Source organism: Botryllus schlosseri, chromosome 10 (genome assembly GCF_051294905.1).
Source record: "Botryllus schlosseri isolate E-star chromosome 10, Bs_hap1, whole genome shotgun sequence".
NCBI classification, from domain to species: domain Eukaryota; kingdom Metazoa; phylum Chordata; class Ascidiacea; order Stolidobranchia; family Styelidae; genus Botryllus; species Botryllus schlosseri.
The window spans coordinates 807212-827608 of record NC_137245.1 but is presented as its reverse complement, the minus strand read 5'-3'; the positions used below and the strand labels follow the sequence as shown (position 1 = coordinate 827608).

Genomic DNA, 20397 nt, shown 5'->3' with positions numbered 1-20397 from the left:
CTCTACTGCCGAATTACGATTTACATTCAATATTAATAATATCCTTATATTGAGAACAAGATAAGTGTCGCATATCATAACAATAAATTATCGCATCGTGACTGCTGACGATCTGTGCGGCCATCAGTGAATAGTTGGTTATACTTTCAACAATACAACAATACTTATGAGAGACGTACGTAATATTTATTAGGGATGGTGTGAACCTCTGAAAGGGTCAGGTTCGTGTGAACGCGAACCTCTTTGAAAGGTTCTATGTGAACGCGAACGTGAACCTCATGACGTCACGTGACGTCATATTGCTGATTACAGCCCTATATTTCAGTGAAGTGATAGCAGAGCCTATATCAATGTACACACGATACCTCGCGACGACTCGGGCCACATAATGTCACAATGCTGAAGTACAAATTGACATTTTAACCGTCGCTAAATGTATGAACTGGGGCAATCAAATGATATAATAATCCCATAAAATCACTTTCTTCCGTCGTTTTGCCAACAATTTCGACGAGGACTTGCAAGGGAATATAAGCTTACGCCTTAACGGTATAGGCCAGTCCGGATATATGTATTCGGCGTCTGAGTATTTCTACGTTGATACTAAGCAGAGTGTAATAACGGGTTTCTATATTTGCGACCGATATTGCCCTATTAACAAGTTATACAGCAGTAGCCAACGTCCCAATCGCACGGATTTGGTTTTTATGATACAGTAAACATACGAAATCAAGAATGAACCCGCACTCTTGCTAGATTTTTTACATCAGACGACGATATCAATCTCATTGATTGGTTTAATAAGCATTATTCGCTCACTACATGCAGTGTAGGCCTATTTCGCTCTTGATGTTGTGTAATTGCGGGTCAAGCTTACAGCAGAGAGTCACTAAATATACACAAACGGAAAGCTGGATATCTCGAGCAAACTTTTGTAAAAGCAAGTCAAATTTCTGAGATTGTCAAGGTGCATGCTCGTTTAGTGTTGATTTTTTTTATGCTGCCAGTGCCGTGCAGCTTGGCTCACAGTTGAAATGTAATAAATTTCATCCAAAGATGCTATATTGAAGTGAAAATTGTAAAGTATGAAAAAGATTCATAGTGCAGAACCTCCCAAGGTTAGTTTGTGAACGTGAACCTCTAAATTTTCGAGGTTCACACACAGAACGCGAACGTGAACCTCACGTTCACGCCATCCCTAACATTTATTTCCAAAAAAATACCCTGCTGATTTTTATTGCAAATATTGTTCGGCGTTCTATGTAAAATCTGGACCTTTTAACATGCGATGTCTCAATTTCTCTGACGCAAGTTCAAACTGAAGAGATATATTAGCTGGATCACCTTGGAGCATCTTGACAGCTGCTTATAACTTCGATGATATTTCCTGTGAACAAATCCACAAGCCCGTTAAAAATGATATTTCCTTATTGACGAAAGTTAAAGAAACGCCACAGTAGGCCTATGTATGGGTTGAATCCGAAAAATAAGTTTGATGGTTACTTTTCGTCTGTTCATGTAACTTTTTCTCTGCGTTGTATTTTTAACTTTAGCCTGGAAACGCCGCGGAAATGTAGGGCATCATTAAACTCAAACGAAACGATTTTACTTGCGTTTTACTAGCCGGCAGTAATGTATTTTTGGTGCTCAAAATATGGTAATCTTAGTTTAGGAGGAATTCCATACAACAGTCCGCAATCAGAACAAAGTGGTTTCCAGTAGAGGTCGACCGATTATCGACTTGGCCGATTATCGAGGCCAATATTTAGAGCTTTCCCGATTATCGATATCGCGGTTGATATTTTATATTTGAAAAAAAATTCAAAAATTTCGGAAATTCAATGCTCCGTGTTCTCAATCTCAAGAAATCGACGACGCAAAGGGCGATATATGACAGAATTACCCTTGCAGGACGAGTTTAGCTGGGTGAGCATGCAGAAAAACTATGCTTCCTGCATTACAATCTACCTTTTCTGGACTGATCTGCAATTCTGTGTCATATTTTGCTTTTTGGGTTATCCCAAATTTCATCGACTGTGCACAATTAAGCTATAATTCTTTTCATTTTCAGTTTTCTCGTTTGTTGTTCAGCTTTCTGTGGCATATACAAATGCCATCTTGCCTATTATATAATATTTTTGGTCCAAGACGCGGCGAATAGCTACTGGGATCTGAATCGAGTATTAAATCCACTGATTCGAGTTGAATATGGTGTCATCATTTTTTCGAGGTCTGAAATTTTATCAACGTGAATTATAGTAGCGATACTGTTTTCCACAAAGGAAGCGTTGAAATCTTCATTGGTCGTAACGCAAAAAAAACGAATATGTAGTATAAAGCTACGTAGGCCCACGTTACTAAAATGACATGTATGTTAGGTCGTGATCGATCAACAGCATTGCTACAAAGTGCAATAAATTGGTATGCTCGAAAAATACTAAACCATCTTTAATGTGATGTAGAACTTGCATTGTATGTGTATTTGTGAAGACGTATAAAAGAAACTTCTTTCAACTTTCCATCTCAACCAGAGTTGGATCAATTGTAATTTGTAATTGAGCTGAATGTAATTAATTACATATTTTCATATTATTGTTATTGTAATTGTAATTATAGCATTTTTATTTTGAGTAATTGTGATCTAATTGTCATTTGATGAAAATTTTGCTCAATTACAATTTCAATTACTTTGTCATGGAATTGACAATCACAACATAAAATAATCAATCATCTATTCGTCACACCTGTGAAAATCCGGTACGGACCAGGACGACGACGAGGGGCGGGGCCGCAAGACCTTAGTATACACCAGTGGTTCTCAACCTGGGGGGCACGCCCCCTTTGGGGGGCGTGAAAGCATTTGAAGGGGGCGCGAAGAAGCGGTCAACTGAAAAAAATTTTCGCGCTTTGCGCGATTCACATCAAACCCACGCATGTTTCTCTATATATAGACAGAATTTCATATTTTTGAATTTTCTAATCAACAGTCATAACCTTCTTTGCCATCAAATGATATGTTGGGACTGCTATCATCCCGGTTGGATTTTTTGATATGACGATAAGGGGGCGCGAGATTTTTCACTATTAAAAAGGGGGGCGTGTCTCAAAAAAGGTTGAGAACCCCTGGTATACACAGTCACCGCCTGTAATAATTACCCTATTTACATCGGTGTTCTACTGCTGGTTGGTCGTTCGACATCCCCGTATCTGTTCATTACATCGCAATGTGTGTCTTGCATATCGCATTGTACATTGTGTGTGTGTATGACTTGGGCAGATGAAAATCTGTCCATTGATTGACTGGTTGTGGATTGATATTACACTCACTGTTTCCTCTAAGCCGCTAGCGTGCTCATGAATTGCGCAGTGCTGACACGGTCTCTGGCTCTCTGCTCACAGAAAATCTAAGCTGCGCACAAGTAAAAATCCAAAGTGATGACTTTTTTTAGCCAACACCACAAAATTAACGAAAAAATTGGGAAATTCGGCAGTCCAATGAAGTGATGGCCCTTTTTTAGTCGTTTATACGCACTGTTGTCCAAGCGCAGTGAGTTGTTGAGTGCGCGCAGACTCGTGAAAAATTAGAGGGAACACTGATTCCATTACTTCTGCTTATTGTTGGAAATGGGCCTTAACCCTTACGAGGTGGGGCCATATTTTGCAGAATTGACCTTCACTTTTCAAATTCTCACCGTGACCCCACCAGGTCTTGAATCTGGGCCGTTCCAGTTCAAAAGTGGGCGGAGTATAGCCCTCTACCGATTCCACCCTTGATCGACACCCCATGACATGTCTGAGGTTTTTTAATAAGTTTAAATAAACAAGCTTTTCCCCCAAAAAAATCTCTCTCTCTCTCAATTTTCAAGGCTGACCCTCGGGATGGCGTCAGAGAGTGGAATGTGATGCTTCAGTGCGTAGCCACTGTTGCCTGGTTTCAAACAAGCCGTCAACCATGGTTGTAAACCGCGCGGTTCGTCAGATATCGAAAAATGGAAAATACATATAAAATTTACAAATGGGCGTGGTCAGTGAGTGGTCATCGAGGTCAAGTTCATGATCAAGACTCAATCGGCCCCTACAGTCCGGTTTATGGCATAAAACAACGCGATATGATTTCTTTGTCATATCCAACCATTTGCAGGCACAGTAAACCTGTTTATGACTCATATGCCGACTGAATTTGCACTTGAACTTGACCTAGATCTTGAAAATCACTGAAGCGTGACAAAAATTTACAAATCCCCCTCAGAAAACTCCCCAGAAAACGTTTTGATGTTTGAAACGGTGAAAATTTACACAGAAAACCGTACGTGTCGACTTCTGATGTTCTGACAGATTTTCCGACAATATTTCCCACTCGGAAAATATCCGGAAGTTTTAAGTGATAACCATATTTTATTTTATTTTTAATTTTTTGTTTATTTTTATAAACTAAAATTTTTGAGTAAGGTACCAAATACATCGGAAAAGTCTCAGCTTTTCAAAAAACGTAGTACCCGACGTCTAGGGCGTGTCAACATGGAGAAATCGGTGTCGGAGACATGCCATATCAAATTTGATACGCCCACCTCGTAAGGGTTAAGCTAGATGGCATACCTTTGGCATACCTTTTGAATGTCAGTAACATATTTTAGTTTTAGACAAAATGATCTCTGAGGATAAGTTTTTGATATCTTCCTTCGCTGACGATTGCCCTGAAAAGTATCAGCTCGAACAGATTCGGGTTTCAATATATTTATGCAATGAATATATTACTAAAATGCATACAGAAGGAAATGTATTGCAACGTATCTTGCCTGTCTAGTGTCTACTAGCTGCTTGTTTATGTTAATATTACGTCATACAGACAAACAGGGCCGTAACAGCACTTCGTCAGCCCCCCCCCCCAAAACGTTGGTTTTGGCCCCCCCCCCCATAGGGTGGTAAACCGGAGTTCTGGGGGCTTCGCCCCCCAGACCCCCCTCCGACTATTCGCTGTCTACATAGGATCTACGCTGTTTCTTCATTGGGTGTCCGTTTAGTCAGTCAGCTCTGCCTGCTTAATCGCGCCAAGCGCGAATAATTTCTATAATTCGTGACTGAATCGGTCAATATGATCGGTATTGCTTATTATTGCTATCAATTTTTATCCTCTCTCTGCTTCCGTAATCTAATTTACCGGTAGAGCTAAGTAAGGTGTGCCTGAAAAAGTAGGACCCCTCAATAATAATTGTACATCTCCTGGTGTATACCCGTTGGCAGGAACGAAACAGCACTTCGTCAGGCCCCAAAAAAACTGGAGTCTTGGGCTTCAATAGGTTGATGAAACCGACCCCCTCTCCCAATCCCGTTGTTCGCTTTTGCCACGAAATTACAGAGGTACTGTATTGTTCAGCCAGCGCCAAGCGCGAAAATTTTTGATGATTCATGATAAAATCGGTCAATAAGATCGGGAATTGCATATATATTGCTATCAATTTCTTGTCTTCTCCACTCACGTAATCAGATTTACCGGCGGAGCTGAGTGAGGGGTCTTTGAAACTGTAGAGCCCGTAAATAATAATTAAAGATCTTCTGACGGGTGGACTCATTATTGGTATGACTTCGTTAGATGATGTTACTTCGTGACCTCCTGTCTGCTATATCAAAAAATATAGGATCGCCCAAACGTACTAAACTAATAGATCACACGATTTCAAATTGGTATTTCTTCACTGGCATCTAATTTTTCCCTGCGGGGTGGTATTTGTCTTGTGAGGTTCTGACTACCAAGACAGGAACATTCGGCGCCAGTCATTTAGGCGCCTATGAACAAATAAACCTATATGTATTTCGTATATATAACAAAGTTTTCGGTCACCGTAAGGGCAGTCCTTTTCGGCCAAGGTTTCTCGCTACCGATCGTTCTGGCACGCTTCTTGGAGTCACGTGATACATGGCCAAATACTGTAGCCTATATGTCTTGGTGCGTCGTGGCGCGGTAATGGCCAACGCCGATATGCCCATTTCTATATATCTTGCGTATTTTGTTTCGGGGGAAGAGTACCCAATATTCATACCATTTGGCAACTTGAAATCGCGTACAGCGCGAAAAATTTTTGAAAAAGTTCCATAAAGTTTAAAAAAATACCCTATAATTTATGCTAATTCACCAAAAAATTTGGGGCCCCCTTTCGAGCTCGGCCCCCCCCCCAATTGGGGGGTTTGGGGTGCGGAAGTTACGGCCCTGCAGACAAAATAGTTCCTACATTTCGCATTCGTTTCACCCTATTACTGAGGTTCGCTACGGAGAAGAGTCAGTCAAAAAGCTTTTAGCGAATAAATTAACAATATGAAGTTATTATTTCGCGTTATTCTGAAGTTCTGTATCCCAAATGGCTTATTGTTATTTGCAAAGCGTTGATGGCATGATTGCATATCTCCTCTCCCAAAGATGAATATGCAGGTACGCAAAAAGGGCATAGATCGAAAGACAGTCCAACTTACACTACTGTGCCAGCCTTCGCGGAATCCCATCAAAACTAAAATCAACCAGATTACACATGAATATGAATGCATAACTCTACCTTACTGATGCACAAAATGAGCTAGCTGTTACTCAAGAGAGCGTTAAATGAACAAATCCAATATTAAATTCACACAAAACGAAGACATCATAACGAATATTTATTACAAATTAGTGTGATTAGTTTTCTGCTATTCCCTTTCCCTACAAATGAGCCTATAAATATTGGATATAGAATTGGCAGAACGACTGGTTCTCCATTTCGAACCCAAAACTACCCTGCTTAGCTACTCCAATTAAGACGACGTGCAACCACAACAGTCATAATTCGTCTACCTACAACCAATGATGGCAAAGAAGGAAGTGTAATCGTAAATCATATGTATCAGTTGAGCGCCTGTCGTCGCCTCCAGGGAACCCTGAGACTCCCTCATGTAATCCCTTGTCTTCTATGTAACCACAAGTAGGGTTATCATATGATTTGTCCTCTTTTCAAGGAAATCGGAAATGTCCTCCAGTTTAGCTTCGACAGCCAGGGTAAGGGACAGGCGCAAATTAAAAACGGCATAAAAGACGCGAAATCTGCATGCGGATGTTTGGGCGAATCTTTTGGGAGTACGACTGGAAACATGACCCTTTTTTAGTCAACACAACAGGATTTCCGGTAACAATTCTATGATTGCTACTTTTCTAGTCAGGTAATCTAACTTTTGTAATTTGTAAAGTGTCCCCCTTTCCGGATCCGATAACATGATAACCCTAGGTCAAGAACCATTCTGTTATCAACCTATCACAAATAAATTCACAGGAAACCATCGGATACATGAGTTTTTGCACTGCGTTTTGTTTCATTTTTGTATTTTGCACAGGAAATAAAGGAGGCGTTCCCACCGAAAGAACGATGATCATGTCACTTCGTCGTTGATCAAGTATCCTTTTCTTGGAGGCATTCCCTCTGAAAGAGCGTGTCGCCAACTCTTGGTGCAGTGATAAGTCAGGAGGATATCGAAAACTGTAATCCCAAAAAATTGGATTAGTTGCATGTGGCATTTGCGCTACTAAGAAATAAAAATATTTATAAAACGCCCGCCAGTAAAAACAGATGCAAAACAAAGGGGACCAAAGTGCTGGAGACGGTTAACACTCAAGAAAGGATGTGTATTTGCCATGTAATGCTTCAGCATATGGGTAAAATTGGAGGGCTAGGGCTGGGTTTTGTTTGGATCAGCGGTTCTCAAACTGGGGGCGTGAGAGCATCTGAAGTGGGGCGTGAAGTCGCCCGAGAGAAATGAAGCTCTTTTACTGGGAATGAGTTTAATTTGTGCTGAAACCCCAACTTTCAACAACTGCAATTCTCCTATTGATATTACTAGTTTCAAGTGTCATAATTGCGTCGTTCAATCCATAAACGGATGCTAGATGTTGACTGGTTCCGGACCTTGCACGGAGCAGAAGATGTCTCTGAAATAGGATTAAGTGGTGAATGAATGTAGCTGTTAGTTGATGCATTTACGACATATCTAACAAGCACCTGTGCAAAGTGCATAAAACAGCACAAAGTTATGGCGAAATAAGGTACTTATTTATAAGGTCATATCATATGCCATGTATAATATATCCTTTGAATCTAAGATTTAAATCAAAGTGGCTTATAACGCCGAAACAGCCCCTATGAGTATACTCAAACAGGACACATTTTGCAGAATGCGAGTCATAGGAAGCGCATTTTATGGCTGCCCAAAAGTACTTAATTCAACAATTCTCTTGCCGAACACCTGCGACCATTAGAGAAAAATTTCTGATCCATAAAAAATTGCCAAGTTTGAACGACACGCGGACTGTGCCATTGGTTTTTGATTTAGCTTATGGTCAGGTGCGTTTCGCTAATCCAAAGTGGGGCAATAGAAGGGATTAGACACCAAAATCGCCAAAACATCTATGTGCTATGAGCTGCCATTGATTACTTTAGACAAAACATTCAACTGAAAAATTTTCACCGCTCTACGCGATTTACCTCCAGCTTCTAGCTCCTACATACTGGTTGATTTCGGGATTAGGGTAAGTTTCGGGGTTGTGAAACCACATGCCAAAGTGACGCATGGCGATCTGTCATTTTTCATTGTGTGTCATACTCATTCGTCGGGCAACCGTGATAGGAAAGGCATATTTGTGAAGTTTTGCTCAGCCCACAGCATTGTCACAAAGTGCAATGAAATAGTATTGTCAAAAAATACAAAATGATCTCTAATGTGATGTAGTAGTGGCATTATATTCTTTTTTGTAGCATAAAAGAAAGGCTACATATTTTCCACATCATTCACACTGTTCATGCCATAATAAGTGACACTCGACGCTTAATACTAGAATCAGAATCGTACCGTTCGGGTTTAGGTACTAGATTTTGCCCAGCTCTAGTATACAGCTCAAAGATTCACCTTGATTTATGGCCAACACAGTTGAATAGTTATTATGGTGACCGGTTCGATGCATCATGGATGAAATCGGCAGACGTTTGGAAACGATTCCTTGTCCGGATGCTTTGTCGCGAGAAAGATGTTTTTTGATGGTTTCGTCGACCAGACCACCCATCACGTAGACATGATTTGTATCCACAGTGCTCAGTTCTACGCAAGAAATCACATATCACAGCAATCTTACAGAAGACAAACTATCTACCAAGTAAACCTAGAGTATTGGCAGTGGTCCAGGATTGTAGTGACTTGAGTTGTGACATGACTCTAGTCGCAATTTTTCGTTGACTTGACTCAACTCGAGTCATTGCACATGACTCGAGACTGGGACGGCCAAGACAGTCATTTCATTGTAACTTCGAAGAAGAGTAAAGTTACCATATGATTGGATTTCGTCGATTTTGTCAACTTAGCAAATAGGTCCAGAAACTGTTAAGACTGAGGAAAATTACGATGTTATGAATGCCAGCCATTCTATATCACTCGAGCAAAATTGGAAAAGCCAGGGTTGAATCGGATTGAACTCAAAACTGAACCGTGAACAGAATGACTTGGACTCGGACTCGAGTCAGAACACGATGACTCCGATCCGACCCTCACTGACCTGGACTTGACTTGGTTGTGAATTTAAAATGACTCAAGTAGCTTTAAAAAGTAGATTGGGTTGTTGGGTCTGATGCGTCTAGCGGTTAATCAGAAGTGTCTGCCTTCCAAATTGTGAGACGTGGCCTCGTGAGGGCTGTAACCAAGTCACAAGGCTCCGAGTCACCAGTCAGCCTCACTTTTTTATAGTTTTGTCTCGAGTCAAGTTGAGTCTTTTTAAATTCAAGTCTGAGTCCAAGTCAACGAGCAAAGGGTCGAGTCCGATTCATAGTGTCATGACTCGAGTCTGAGTTCAAGTCATTGTGCTAACTGTTCAGTGTCGAGTTAAAGTCTTGTTAAACCCATTTTTTGCAACGTTGCTCGGTCATATCGTCATTTTTCTCACTCTCAACAGTTTCTGGTCGCATTTTCAAGTGCCAGCACCAATAGACGAAATCCCACAACGTGGTAACTTTACGATTCTTTTCAATGAAATGACGGTCTTGGCCGTCCTAGTCTCGAGTAATATGACTTGGTCCGAGTCATGCGCAATGTCTCCAGTGCAGTACAGAGATCGAGTCAAGTTATTTTCTGTATTTTGAGGAAATGACTCGAGTCATCACAACCCTGGTCTTCATGACTGATGCAAAATGTCGAATTGGAAAAATCTGTTGACGATTACTGCCGACAGGTGTCAGCCGAGAACGTTCGGGTTTATCTCAATACAAATAAACTATTCAGTTAAAAGTTATGTAGAAGTAGGAGTGGTCTAAAATAGTACCACTTGAGTATAAAGTGCCAATAAGAAAAATCCATTCGAGCAGGTCATGGCAAAATCGGCTGACTCAGTGATAGCCTTTGAGTCAAGTCTAGGATTTGAGCATCACTTATTACGACGTCATAACAGAATGAAAAACGTGGAATTGCCACCATAAATATTATTTTTCTACTCCAAAAAACTACTTCTACTTCTACTGGTTGGAATTGACTCAAAATTAGTGTGCGGCGTTTTCTTAGGTACCGTAACCTAACCAATTTATTAACTAGCCAGTAGAATTTGAAAAAAAAGGTTAGTTTAGAACAGCCCCAGTTTTTATGCGGCCGCAAAGAACAGTATGCCAGTTTTACATCACATTAACGGGCATTATTTCGACCAGCCAACTTAATTGCACTTCGTGAAAATGCCGTATGTTTCGTATGCTGTGATACGATCAATCGAGGTTTCAAGGCTTTCACAGTGAAAATAATGTCGAAATTATAATTCTAGTTGTTGAATTAACTCTTAGTGACAGGGATCGCATCATTACAGTGCTCTAAAAATCGTCTCCCACTGCTCGACTGGAGTTATTAGTAATAATACTCGACTCAGACTAGAGTACTTTGAGTATTGTGTCTAGCGCTACATCTCGGTGACGACTCTACCCCCACATCCAGGCACAATTAAAAACACTCAATCTCAAGCAAACTGTCACCAACCTTCTTCTCCGTCAGGGGAGAGATAAATAAATTTATCTTTATCAAAAATCGAAAGGAAATTGTCTTCTGTGACCGATATCTCGTAATTCTCGAAACCGTTGTGCTTGCGCGAGCATTCCCGGTAGAGTCGCGACTCTTGAGAAAGCCCGGTGAAATACAAGGACGCCGGCTGCAGCGATCTGCGATTGGACCCGTAAAGACGACCGATCTGCCCCGCCAGTTTGGAAATTTCCTGCAGAAACATATCATTGCACAGATGTAAAAAAGTTGAATGCCTGAATCAGCCGCAAGCAGAAACTACTGGATTTTCAAAATACGCAACTACAGCTGGAACTAGACTCCCTTTCTAAAATTCACAACCAGAACTAGAACTACTCAATTTTCACAGTCCGCAACTAGAACTGGAACTACTCAAAAAACCAGGGGTAATTAGTTGACCGTCAACCAACTAAATTGGTAATTTGTATAAGTCTGACATGAACAACTGGTTGGTGGTACTGGAACAGAATATGGAATTGTTTTAAAAAGTAGGTTCATAATAAACATTTAAAAACTTTTAGCATGCTGCTTATAGAGAGTTACCGGCGTGGTGAAGGAATTGAAACAGAGTTTCATTCAAAAACAAATGGTGGGTTATGATGCGATAATGTCTGAATGATGAATAGCATCAAGCATAGATGACTTGGCACATCCCATACCTTATCATTCATCTCACTAGTCCAGGACAAATCCAGGCAGACCTTGAGACAACTCGCTTGATTTTGCATCGCCTGCGCCAACCTCATTTTGATGTGAGATTTCGCAAGATTACTTGTGGAATAGTATATTTTGGGTTCCTCGCCAGGTGCGTCTTGAGCCTGTATAATATATATATTGTGAGAATTTCCATGCGTTCAGAGCACAAAATAGTAGGCTAGGACTCAAGCAGAACATCCTAGATTCCTATCATAAGTACTGATGGAGCTCAGCATTGTGAATTAGAATGCAGCCAACATGTACACCAGTGCTTATTAACCGGTGTTCAGCAGTCGAATACTCACTGTTGTGGCGGTGAATCGTGTGCAGCCGCATACGCGGGGGAGGTCGGGTTCGAAATCACAAGCCCGTCCATTTGAAATGCCAATTCTATCTCCAATATTTGTAAGCTCATCTGCAGTTCAGCAATTGGTATCACGCTGTTGCGTTTCGACTGGTATCCGAATGGGGCCAGCAGAAGTCGCACTGACTGGCAATAAATATTCATCATACCAATAACGTTTTGTACCGTGTGAAAATGATGTTCGAATGATTTCGTCAACACTGTAGTTGATGCACAGTCCATTTTGAGCGCCAGCATTCCATAGCACTGTATCAGATGTGTATCCAACGAAAATTTGGGTCCCGCGAAGCCTTACAGATTGGCGTTACACAGGGGTAGGGAATTATTTTTCCCAGCGGGTCAAATGCAAGGCAGAAAATACGTTGGCAGGAAGTGACAAAAGTGTTGACTAGATTCTGCGGTGCTCAGTTTATTTCTAAATTGAATTATGAGTTATGTTGTTAACGCATGCTGCTAAGGGGATGTGAGTTGCCTGCGAGCCCTCTGTGTGGCGAGGTAAAATAGCGTTACTGCTGTACGCATCAGCCATGCATCATTGCTTGACATAACATTGTGAGCGAGGCTGACCTCTAATGACATGCACTGATTGCATTATTGTACGGATTAGGATTTGCATGCCTATGACGTAACAGTTTAAAACACAGACGAAGTAGCAAACAAGATCTGAACTTGAATATGGAAACAGTGACTTGAGCTTTAATTGTTACAGCATACTTTGATATATGGGCTTTATTTTGAACCCGGATTACTCCGATCATGCGACATACCTAGGTCATGTAATTACGGTGCATATCGTCACAGTGGTATTTAGGTGATTCATCCCATTTTACAAATTTTGAGAAAATTAGCTTTATGTAAAGTTTCCATTCGGACCTAGCTTGGCCGTTGATTAACTTTGAAACAGTGAGACAAACATAAAAATGAACAGGATATGGGTAAAAGAACATGAAAATTGAACAATATCTACATTCTCTATCAAATTTGAAATGGATATCGAAATTTGTAAAAATGGACATAAGCTACTTAAAGGGGCACTGCGCTCTAAAAATGATGTGGTCTCAAATTGAAGGTAAAAACGAACAAAAATGTTTGTCCGCAGCCATTTCCTTCAGAATGCCACCGTAATGAAGCTGCAATTTATTGAAATTTCCACAAGACCAGCTGCCGCGGCTGCATAACCCGATACATGGCCCGGTGTCTTCATCGTCGCACTTGCTCGACGTGATAAGGCAGTCACGCAAAGAACGAAACTTAGACACACTTCCTCCATAACATCGGCTGATAACTATTTAAAATTCGTTCTCTGCGTGACTGCCTAATCGCGCCGAGCAAGTGCGACGGTGAAGATATCGTGCCATGTAACGGGTTAAGCAGTCGCGGCATCTGGTCTTGTAGAAATTTCAATAAATTGCAGCTCCATTACGGTGGCGTTCTGAAGGAAATTGCCGCGGCCAAAAATTATTGTTCGTTTTTACCTTCAATTTGAGACCACATCATTTTTAGAGCGCAGTGCCCCTTTAATACACACCGCAACGATATATCAGCCAGACATCAGACTTGAGATGCATGTCCGGTTGATTTTATACAGGCTGTTGTTTTTGTCCACGCATTAACATTTAAGAGCTTCTTGGAGTTACAAGAATCAATATACAATTAAGAGGATATTCATATTGAACTGAACCCGAATATTTTCGGCTGACACTCGTCAGGGGTAGGCCACTAGTAGAGAATTTGAAAGAACATTGTATAATGCATATGTTGGATAATACCGCCTGTGTGAAAAATTATCGAGGCTACAGATTTCGCATCATCGAGAGGGGCCTCGGAGTCGACCCTAATCAAAATACATCAGCCCAAGCTTGGTTAACAAAAGGAGACCTTGTACCATCTTAAAATAGTACATTGAACGCTCTCTTCTTTGAGATCTCTTTCTTGCTGGTGACATCATATTGTGTGATACGATTGTTGATTAACAATGTTCTTTCCAATTCTCTACTAGTTGCTGACGATTACCCCTGACGAGTGTCAGCCAAAAACATTTGGGTTCATTTCAATATCAATATACTATTCAATTGCATTAACATTAATAAATAGATATTAGATATAGTCTCAATTCCAAGGAACTTTTCGCGACTGCTCAAAATCGCGCCGCGGGCTGCGCAATGCCCAGGTCTGGCGTGACGGTTTTCAGGCTTGCAATGGTTACGACCCACTACTTTACACACAAGCACCTAATCAAGCTGTTGATAATATAGGGCTGGAGGCCGTCGTTGCTCCATATTCAAGATTGATTTTTCGTGGCGACCGCCCCAAAACGGTCAAAAATAAAAATGAACACAGCAATTGTGTGTTGCGTCGACGAACAAATATCAAGAACCTTCAATGCGGATCTTCGTTCCTTCCTCCGATCACGTTCGTGCTGTCTCTTCTTTTTTATGTTTTCCACTTTCCTTTGATACTTCTCCAGTTTCCGTTGTTGATTACGCTGGAAAACAATCGCTGATTCAGGAGCGATTTCGAAAAATTTTCAGATTTCAAAGTAAATTTGCAGAAAATAGAACTCTAATTCTACTCTAATTAACCTCTAATTCTACTCTAATTCGGTTAATACTGTACAGCCAAAATTCTAGTTCCAATCTAATTTTGGAAAAACGGCAGCTATAATTCTAATTCTGATCAATTTTGAAAAAAAAATGCAGCTATCATTCCAAGCCTAATCTAATTTGAAAAAATAACTGTACTTGTATTCGGAATTCCAATCTAATTCGGAAAAACTGTAGCTATACCGGTGATGCTAATTCTGGTCTAATTTCAAAAGTCAAAAATTGTGTAGTATTCCAACTTTGATTCCGGCATGATATGAATGGAATGGATTGATAGGATACGCGATTCAAGTAGAAAAATGCCAAGGTCTTTTCGACCCGATTTCTGCAGAGGAATGGGAAAATAATTGCAAAGTTCGACTGCAAAGATACAGAAAAATATAAATGAGACGTACCGAAATCCCGCTGGCAACTCTCTCCTTTTCCTTCTCAAGGTTAGCGGACACACTTTTCCGTCTATTAAAACAAACAAGATAAATTATTACGGCGAGCGTGGGATTAGACTGGCCTAAGCACAGTTTTTGAAAACATACTACTAGCCTATCGATAAAGGGAGAGTCATTTATTCATACCAGGTAACGAAGAGTTGGTTTATCAATGAAATTTATCGTTTCAATATTTTCCACTGTGGAAGCCTTTTAAACCACGATTGGTCGCATCAAAGCATACAAAACATGACATATCTCTGAAGTAGTGATCAACCAACAGCCTTGTAACAAAGCCCAATGAGATAGGATGATCGGAAAATAAAAATCGATCTTTCACGTGATGTAGAATTGGCGATATTTTCTGTGCGTAAAAGGAATGTATGGAATTTTCTACATCATGGGTCAGTGCTTCCCGAACTTTTTGTGTGCTTTTACCATTTCGAGCCTACTCGTTACACCGAACGCAACAGAGGCTGATAGCTTGATGCTGAGAGCCATTATTTTAGCTTGATCACAAGTTCATACTAATGAGATCAGTTTGGCACAAATTGTACCACGTGAAGGCAAGCTTTGGTATGGAGTCTATTGGAATCGTGAAAAGACTTGATAATTAAACTGGCCAACAAAAAAAAACTTTTTTTGAGTGCCAAAGATATTTTAATGGTTTCTGGGTATGTTTGGGCTGCTGAGCTCGAAAATTACACAAGTTTCTCTGAATTGGCTCTACTTTTTGAGATATCGATATTATTTATTGATTTATTTAATCTTCGTAAGTAGAATACTTGGAAATTAGGCAGATTTAGAATATCATTGGCGATCTGTGACTCACTCTGAGGAAGTACCCGACTCAAAGACAAAACTGCCCTCCAACTAGAGCTTGAATAACATTTTACAGTACAAGAGAGAACGAATTACTATCGTATTTTAGCCAACAAGATGAACTTTTTTACTGCAAAGACATCGAAAGGACTTTTACTGAAAACGGAGGTAGCCTATATGATTGATTAGCATGCTTTGACAGCTTACTAACTGAACTTTGAGCGTTACTGAACTGAACGTAGTGTTTGGGCTTAGACGGCACATGTTTTTGATTTACAAAAATATATTATTTACCGCTAATATCGCCTTTTTTTTGATTTGATTTGATTTGATTTTCACATGAAACAGGACTCGAGTAAAGAAGGCTTTTCTGCGTTAACGATTGCGTCTTCAACGATACCGCTCCAGAAATAGAACAATATGAGCACTTTCCCAAACAAAAATGTGGAATTTCTCAAAGAATAGGGTCAATTCAGAAAAACTAATGTCATTTTTGGATTCAGCGACCTAAAAATACTCTATAACTGTTGAAGCTTTCTTGTCACCAAAATGTGTGTTGATGCGTGTTAGCAATGTCAGATAGGCCTGCCGCAAATCGCGCGAAATTTCCCGGGGATTTGTTATAATGGTTCATAGAAATTCGTGCATTGGTTATAAAATGAGCTTTGCGAGCTTTTGAGATCATATGAATCTCTCCTGGCTTGACTCGCAGTTGCACAATAGTGACCAACGGTGCAAATCTGATTAATTTTAACCACGGGCCATAGTTGAGCATACGGAGCGAGCAATCGAACAGATTGATTGTTTGAGCCATCAGGTCATTACTACATCGAAGATTCTCGGCAACTGGGACCATGAAACCCAAGGTTACTTCAATACTAAGCAAATTAGAAATGTTGATCTACATTTTTTTCATCAATTCAGAAATTAGGTTCGATGGAATTAGTCGGTACGACTTGAGATGCTCCCACACCACAATTTGGGAGCCACTGTCATGGCTGATACTCAAATGTACTCGTTCAATACTCGGTCACTCGAACTTGCCCACCCCAAGTCATCACCTGACATATGGCTGGCATATCCAGTAAGGCAGTTTATTGTCGGAAAGTGTGTTGTTTTCTTCGGAATTCAAGCAAACGGCATTCATGTCTTCGTTGAATCGTTCCATATCGTCGAGGGTATTTGCGCGGCCGAGCCTTTCTTGAAATTCGGGATGAAACTGAGACGTAAAACGTACACAAAGTTGAAGACGGACTCGTGCAAACTATCGATCTAGTTAGCTAACGGTCTACGAACTAGTGGTTTTTGAGCCGTTCTAGTACTAGCCGTAGTTGCTAGTTTTGAAAAGTGAGCTGTTCTATTTCACGTTAGGAGTTTTGAAAATTTAGTAGTACAAGTTCTAGTTGCGAGATTTGAAAAGTGAGTAGTGAGTACAGAGAGAAAGAGTGAGAGAGAGAGAATTTATTCGGTTCCATGAACATTGATAATACATAGTTAGGTAAATACAAAGCTAAGTATATATAATTCAGAACCAGGCTGTAGCAGAAGGGATCGGGAGATCATCAAGTCAGCTACAGCCTGTAAAGATGGTTGTAATATGAAACATATAACACGTTCGCAAAGCAAACAATATAACATATTCGCAATGTATCAGAAACAGATGAAAAACTAAGTGGGATCATTCACAGTAGATAACCTAAAGAATGGAGGAGATAGCACAATGGCACTGACGACAGGAACACAGTCTAGGCAAAGAGATGCTGATTGACAAATTTATAGAGAATTTTCATAATTACCTACAAGATATTCGTGAAACATTTTTTTAAAGATATGGAGTGGTTTATCTTTAATATGGGGTGGAATGGAGTTCCATATACGAGGACCTTGGAAACTGATAGTCTTAGGATGTTCTCGGGGTAAGAATAGATTCATAGAAGAGCCTCGGGTATTGTGTGAATGGTGGGTGACTGGTGAGATGAGTGAAATAGTCTAGGAAGATTTCTGGTAGGCTCTCATTGTAGTAGCCATGCATGAGCTTACCTATTTCATAAAAGTGGATATCTTCAACTTGATGTTCAAGCGACTATATAAAGGAATTAAACTATCTCTGCGATTGGCGAGACGAGTCAATTTAATTGCTTTATTTTGCAGGCTTTTAATTCGATTTAAGTATTTGACTTTGGCTGAACCCCACAATACGATACCATAAATCAAGTGCTCTAGTACAGTAGCTCTAGTTCTAGTTGCGCATTTTAGAGTGAGTCATTCTGTAATGGTTGAAGGTTTTGAAAAGTGAATAGTTCTAATTGTGAATTTTGAAAAGTGAGCAGTTCCAGTAGCATATTTGGATGAGAGAGTAGTATGAGTTCCAATTGCGAGATTGGATATTCGAGTAGTTCTAGATACAAAATTTCAGAACTGAGTAGTTCTAGTTGCAAGATTTGAAAAGTTTGTAATTCTAGTTCTCGTTTCAAGTTTCGAAAATTCAGTAGTTTTAGTTCGAGTAGCGAGATTTAAAAAATCGGTAGTGCCAGTTCTAGTTGCGCACTTTGACTGGTGATTAGCTTTAGTTGTAGTTACTAGGGTTTCTGTATTTTGGAATCGGGGGAGAACACTTTCAAAAATTTCAAACTTACAATACCGGGGGGAAATCTTGAAAAAATGGTAAAAAAAGGTCAACTTTTCGGTTCAGCTCCAAAAATACCCGCCGGAGCATTACTTCAGTGCTGATTTACTGTACCGGTATCTCATTTGAATTTTGCCAAATATTTAACCAAAATTCTCAAAAAAGAGGACAAAATCTCAAAAAGGAGGACCTTTAGGCATCCTCGGAGGAGGAGGACAAATCCTCTTTAAGGAGTACGTATGGTAACCCTATATTTGCGCATTTACGAAAGTGCGTAGTTCTAGTTCTAGTTGTAGCTGCGAGTTGTGAAAAGCGATAAGTTCTCATTCCAGCTCCGCATATGGAAAATCCAGTTGATACAAGTCTGTTCACTACCTGAAAAGCATGCACCCAAATCTTGAACAAGTGCGCTCTAACATAGCTGATCGGGCACGGATATTTCTTCACCAATTCCAAATACTCGCACACGACGTCGTACACTCTGGGGTTTGCGCCTGTAAGACAAAAAATTGGCACGATTTCCATTTGAAAAATACATATTCAATTCAATATCCACAAATATAAATATTGAAATGCCTCAAAATCTGACTTCTGCACACAACTGAATCAGAACTTTACAGTGACTTGTTCAATTCAAATTTCCTACAATTGACGAAAATCAAGCACCGTAGTGATTCCATTAAGCATCAAATATTCGGCTTCGAGTCGGACATTTGAGCATCACTCATTATGAAGCAATAGTTCTCAGTATGAGTGATATAGAACCCTGGGGGTTCATGAACCATTTTTAGGGGGTCCGCGAAAGTCCTAAATTTGCAAAATGGTTGATAACTTCATTGTAATCTATATATTTCTAAATTAGGAAAATCAACGGGCAGTTTCGCTTCATTACTGTTGCTACATGAATCACAACAACAGAAAGAATGGCCGTCTGATATGAAATATCTTAATGTGCAAACTCATTTTAAAAGCCAAATTGCCAATAGCCCACTGATCGAAACATATTTGTGTTCAGAGATATTTTGTCGGGGTTTGTGGCAAAATAAAATGTTGGAGTAGTAAGGTCCATCAGGGTGACTTTGAAATGTTTGCAATCATCTATATTTTTCCATGATATAACAAATTACTATTCCAGAATAACTTCAAGATGTGCTACTAGATACTAATGACTACGCTGGACGTGATATGTTTATTGAAAGTAATATGTTTCTAAATTTTGGTGTCATTTATTTTGCGATTATAATACTCAAAGGTGTCGTCGGAAGCGTTACCCGTTCTATTCGATCCACCACCTCCTATATTTGTGGAAACTGATTTTCGGCACTTGCACATACCCAGGGTTGTAACCAAGTCACAATGCTCCGAGTCACAAGTCAACCTCACTTTTATATTTTTGACTCGAGTCAAGTCGAGTCAATTCCCACCGAGTCAAGTCCGAGTCCAAGTCAGCAAACAGAGGATCGAGTCCGAGTCATGTTAATATGACTCGAGTCCGAGTCCAAGTCATTGTGTTGACTGCTCAGTTTCCAGTTAAAGTCTTCCTAAACCCACTTTTTCAACTCTGTTTGGTGATATTGAATGGTTCGCATTTATAATATATCAATTTTCCTCACTTTTAGCAGTTTCTGGTCGCATTTTCAAGCACCAGTACCAACAAGCGAAATCCCAATATAGTGCGTTGGCTTCGAAACTACAATGAAATGTTGGTCTTCGCCGTCTGAATCTCGAGTCAATGACTTGCTTCGAGTCATGCGTAATGACTCGAGTCCAAGTCGAGTCAATACACAGATCGACTCGAGTCATTTCCGT

At 40.2% G+C, this 20397-nt stretch overlaps 2 protein-coding genes across 3 annotated transcripts in view; both read right to left on the bottom strand.

Annotated features, from left to right (window-relative positions):
- Positions 1 to 20397, bottom strand: part of LOC145448239 (intelectin-1a-like) — a 152323-nt gene that overhangs the window by 122388 nt on the left and 9538 nt on the right. The gene's annotated exons all lie outside the window — the stretch shown is intronic.
- Positions 7323 to 20397, bottom strand: part of LOC145448235 (tRNA-dihydrouridine(16/17) synthase [NAD(P)(+)]-like) — a 31817-nt gene continuing 18742 nt past the window's right edge. Inside the window, exons 5-12 of one of the 2 annotated variants that reach the window (XM_080326597.1) lie at positions 18964 to 19082; positions 17024 to 17181; positions 15111 to 15171; positions 14490 to 14597; positions 11712 to 11870; positions 11014 to 11245; positions 8920 to 9108; positions 7323 to 7459 (exon numbers count right to left, since the gene is read on the bottom strand). In XM_080326597.1, coding sequence (XP_080182723.1) covers positions 7410 to 7459; positions 8920 to 9108; positions 11014 to 11245; positions 11712 to 11870; positions 14490 to 14597; positions 15111 to 15171; positions 17024 to 17181; positions 18964 to 19082 — 1076 coding nt within the window. In that variant the 3' untranslated portion in view covers positions 7323 to 7409. Of the gene's footprint in view, positions 7497 to 8919; positions 9109 to 11013; positions 11246 to 11711; positions 11871 to 14489; positions 14598 to 15110; positions 15172 to 17023; positions 17182 to 18963; positions 19083 to 20397 lie in introns of both variants that reach the window. The other variant, XM_080326596.1, reaches the window with a different exon arrangement.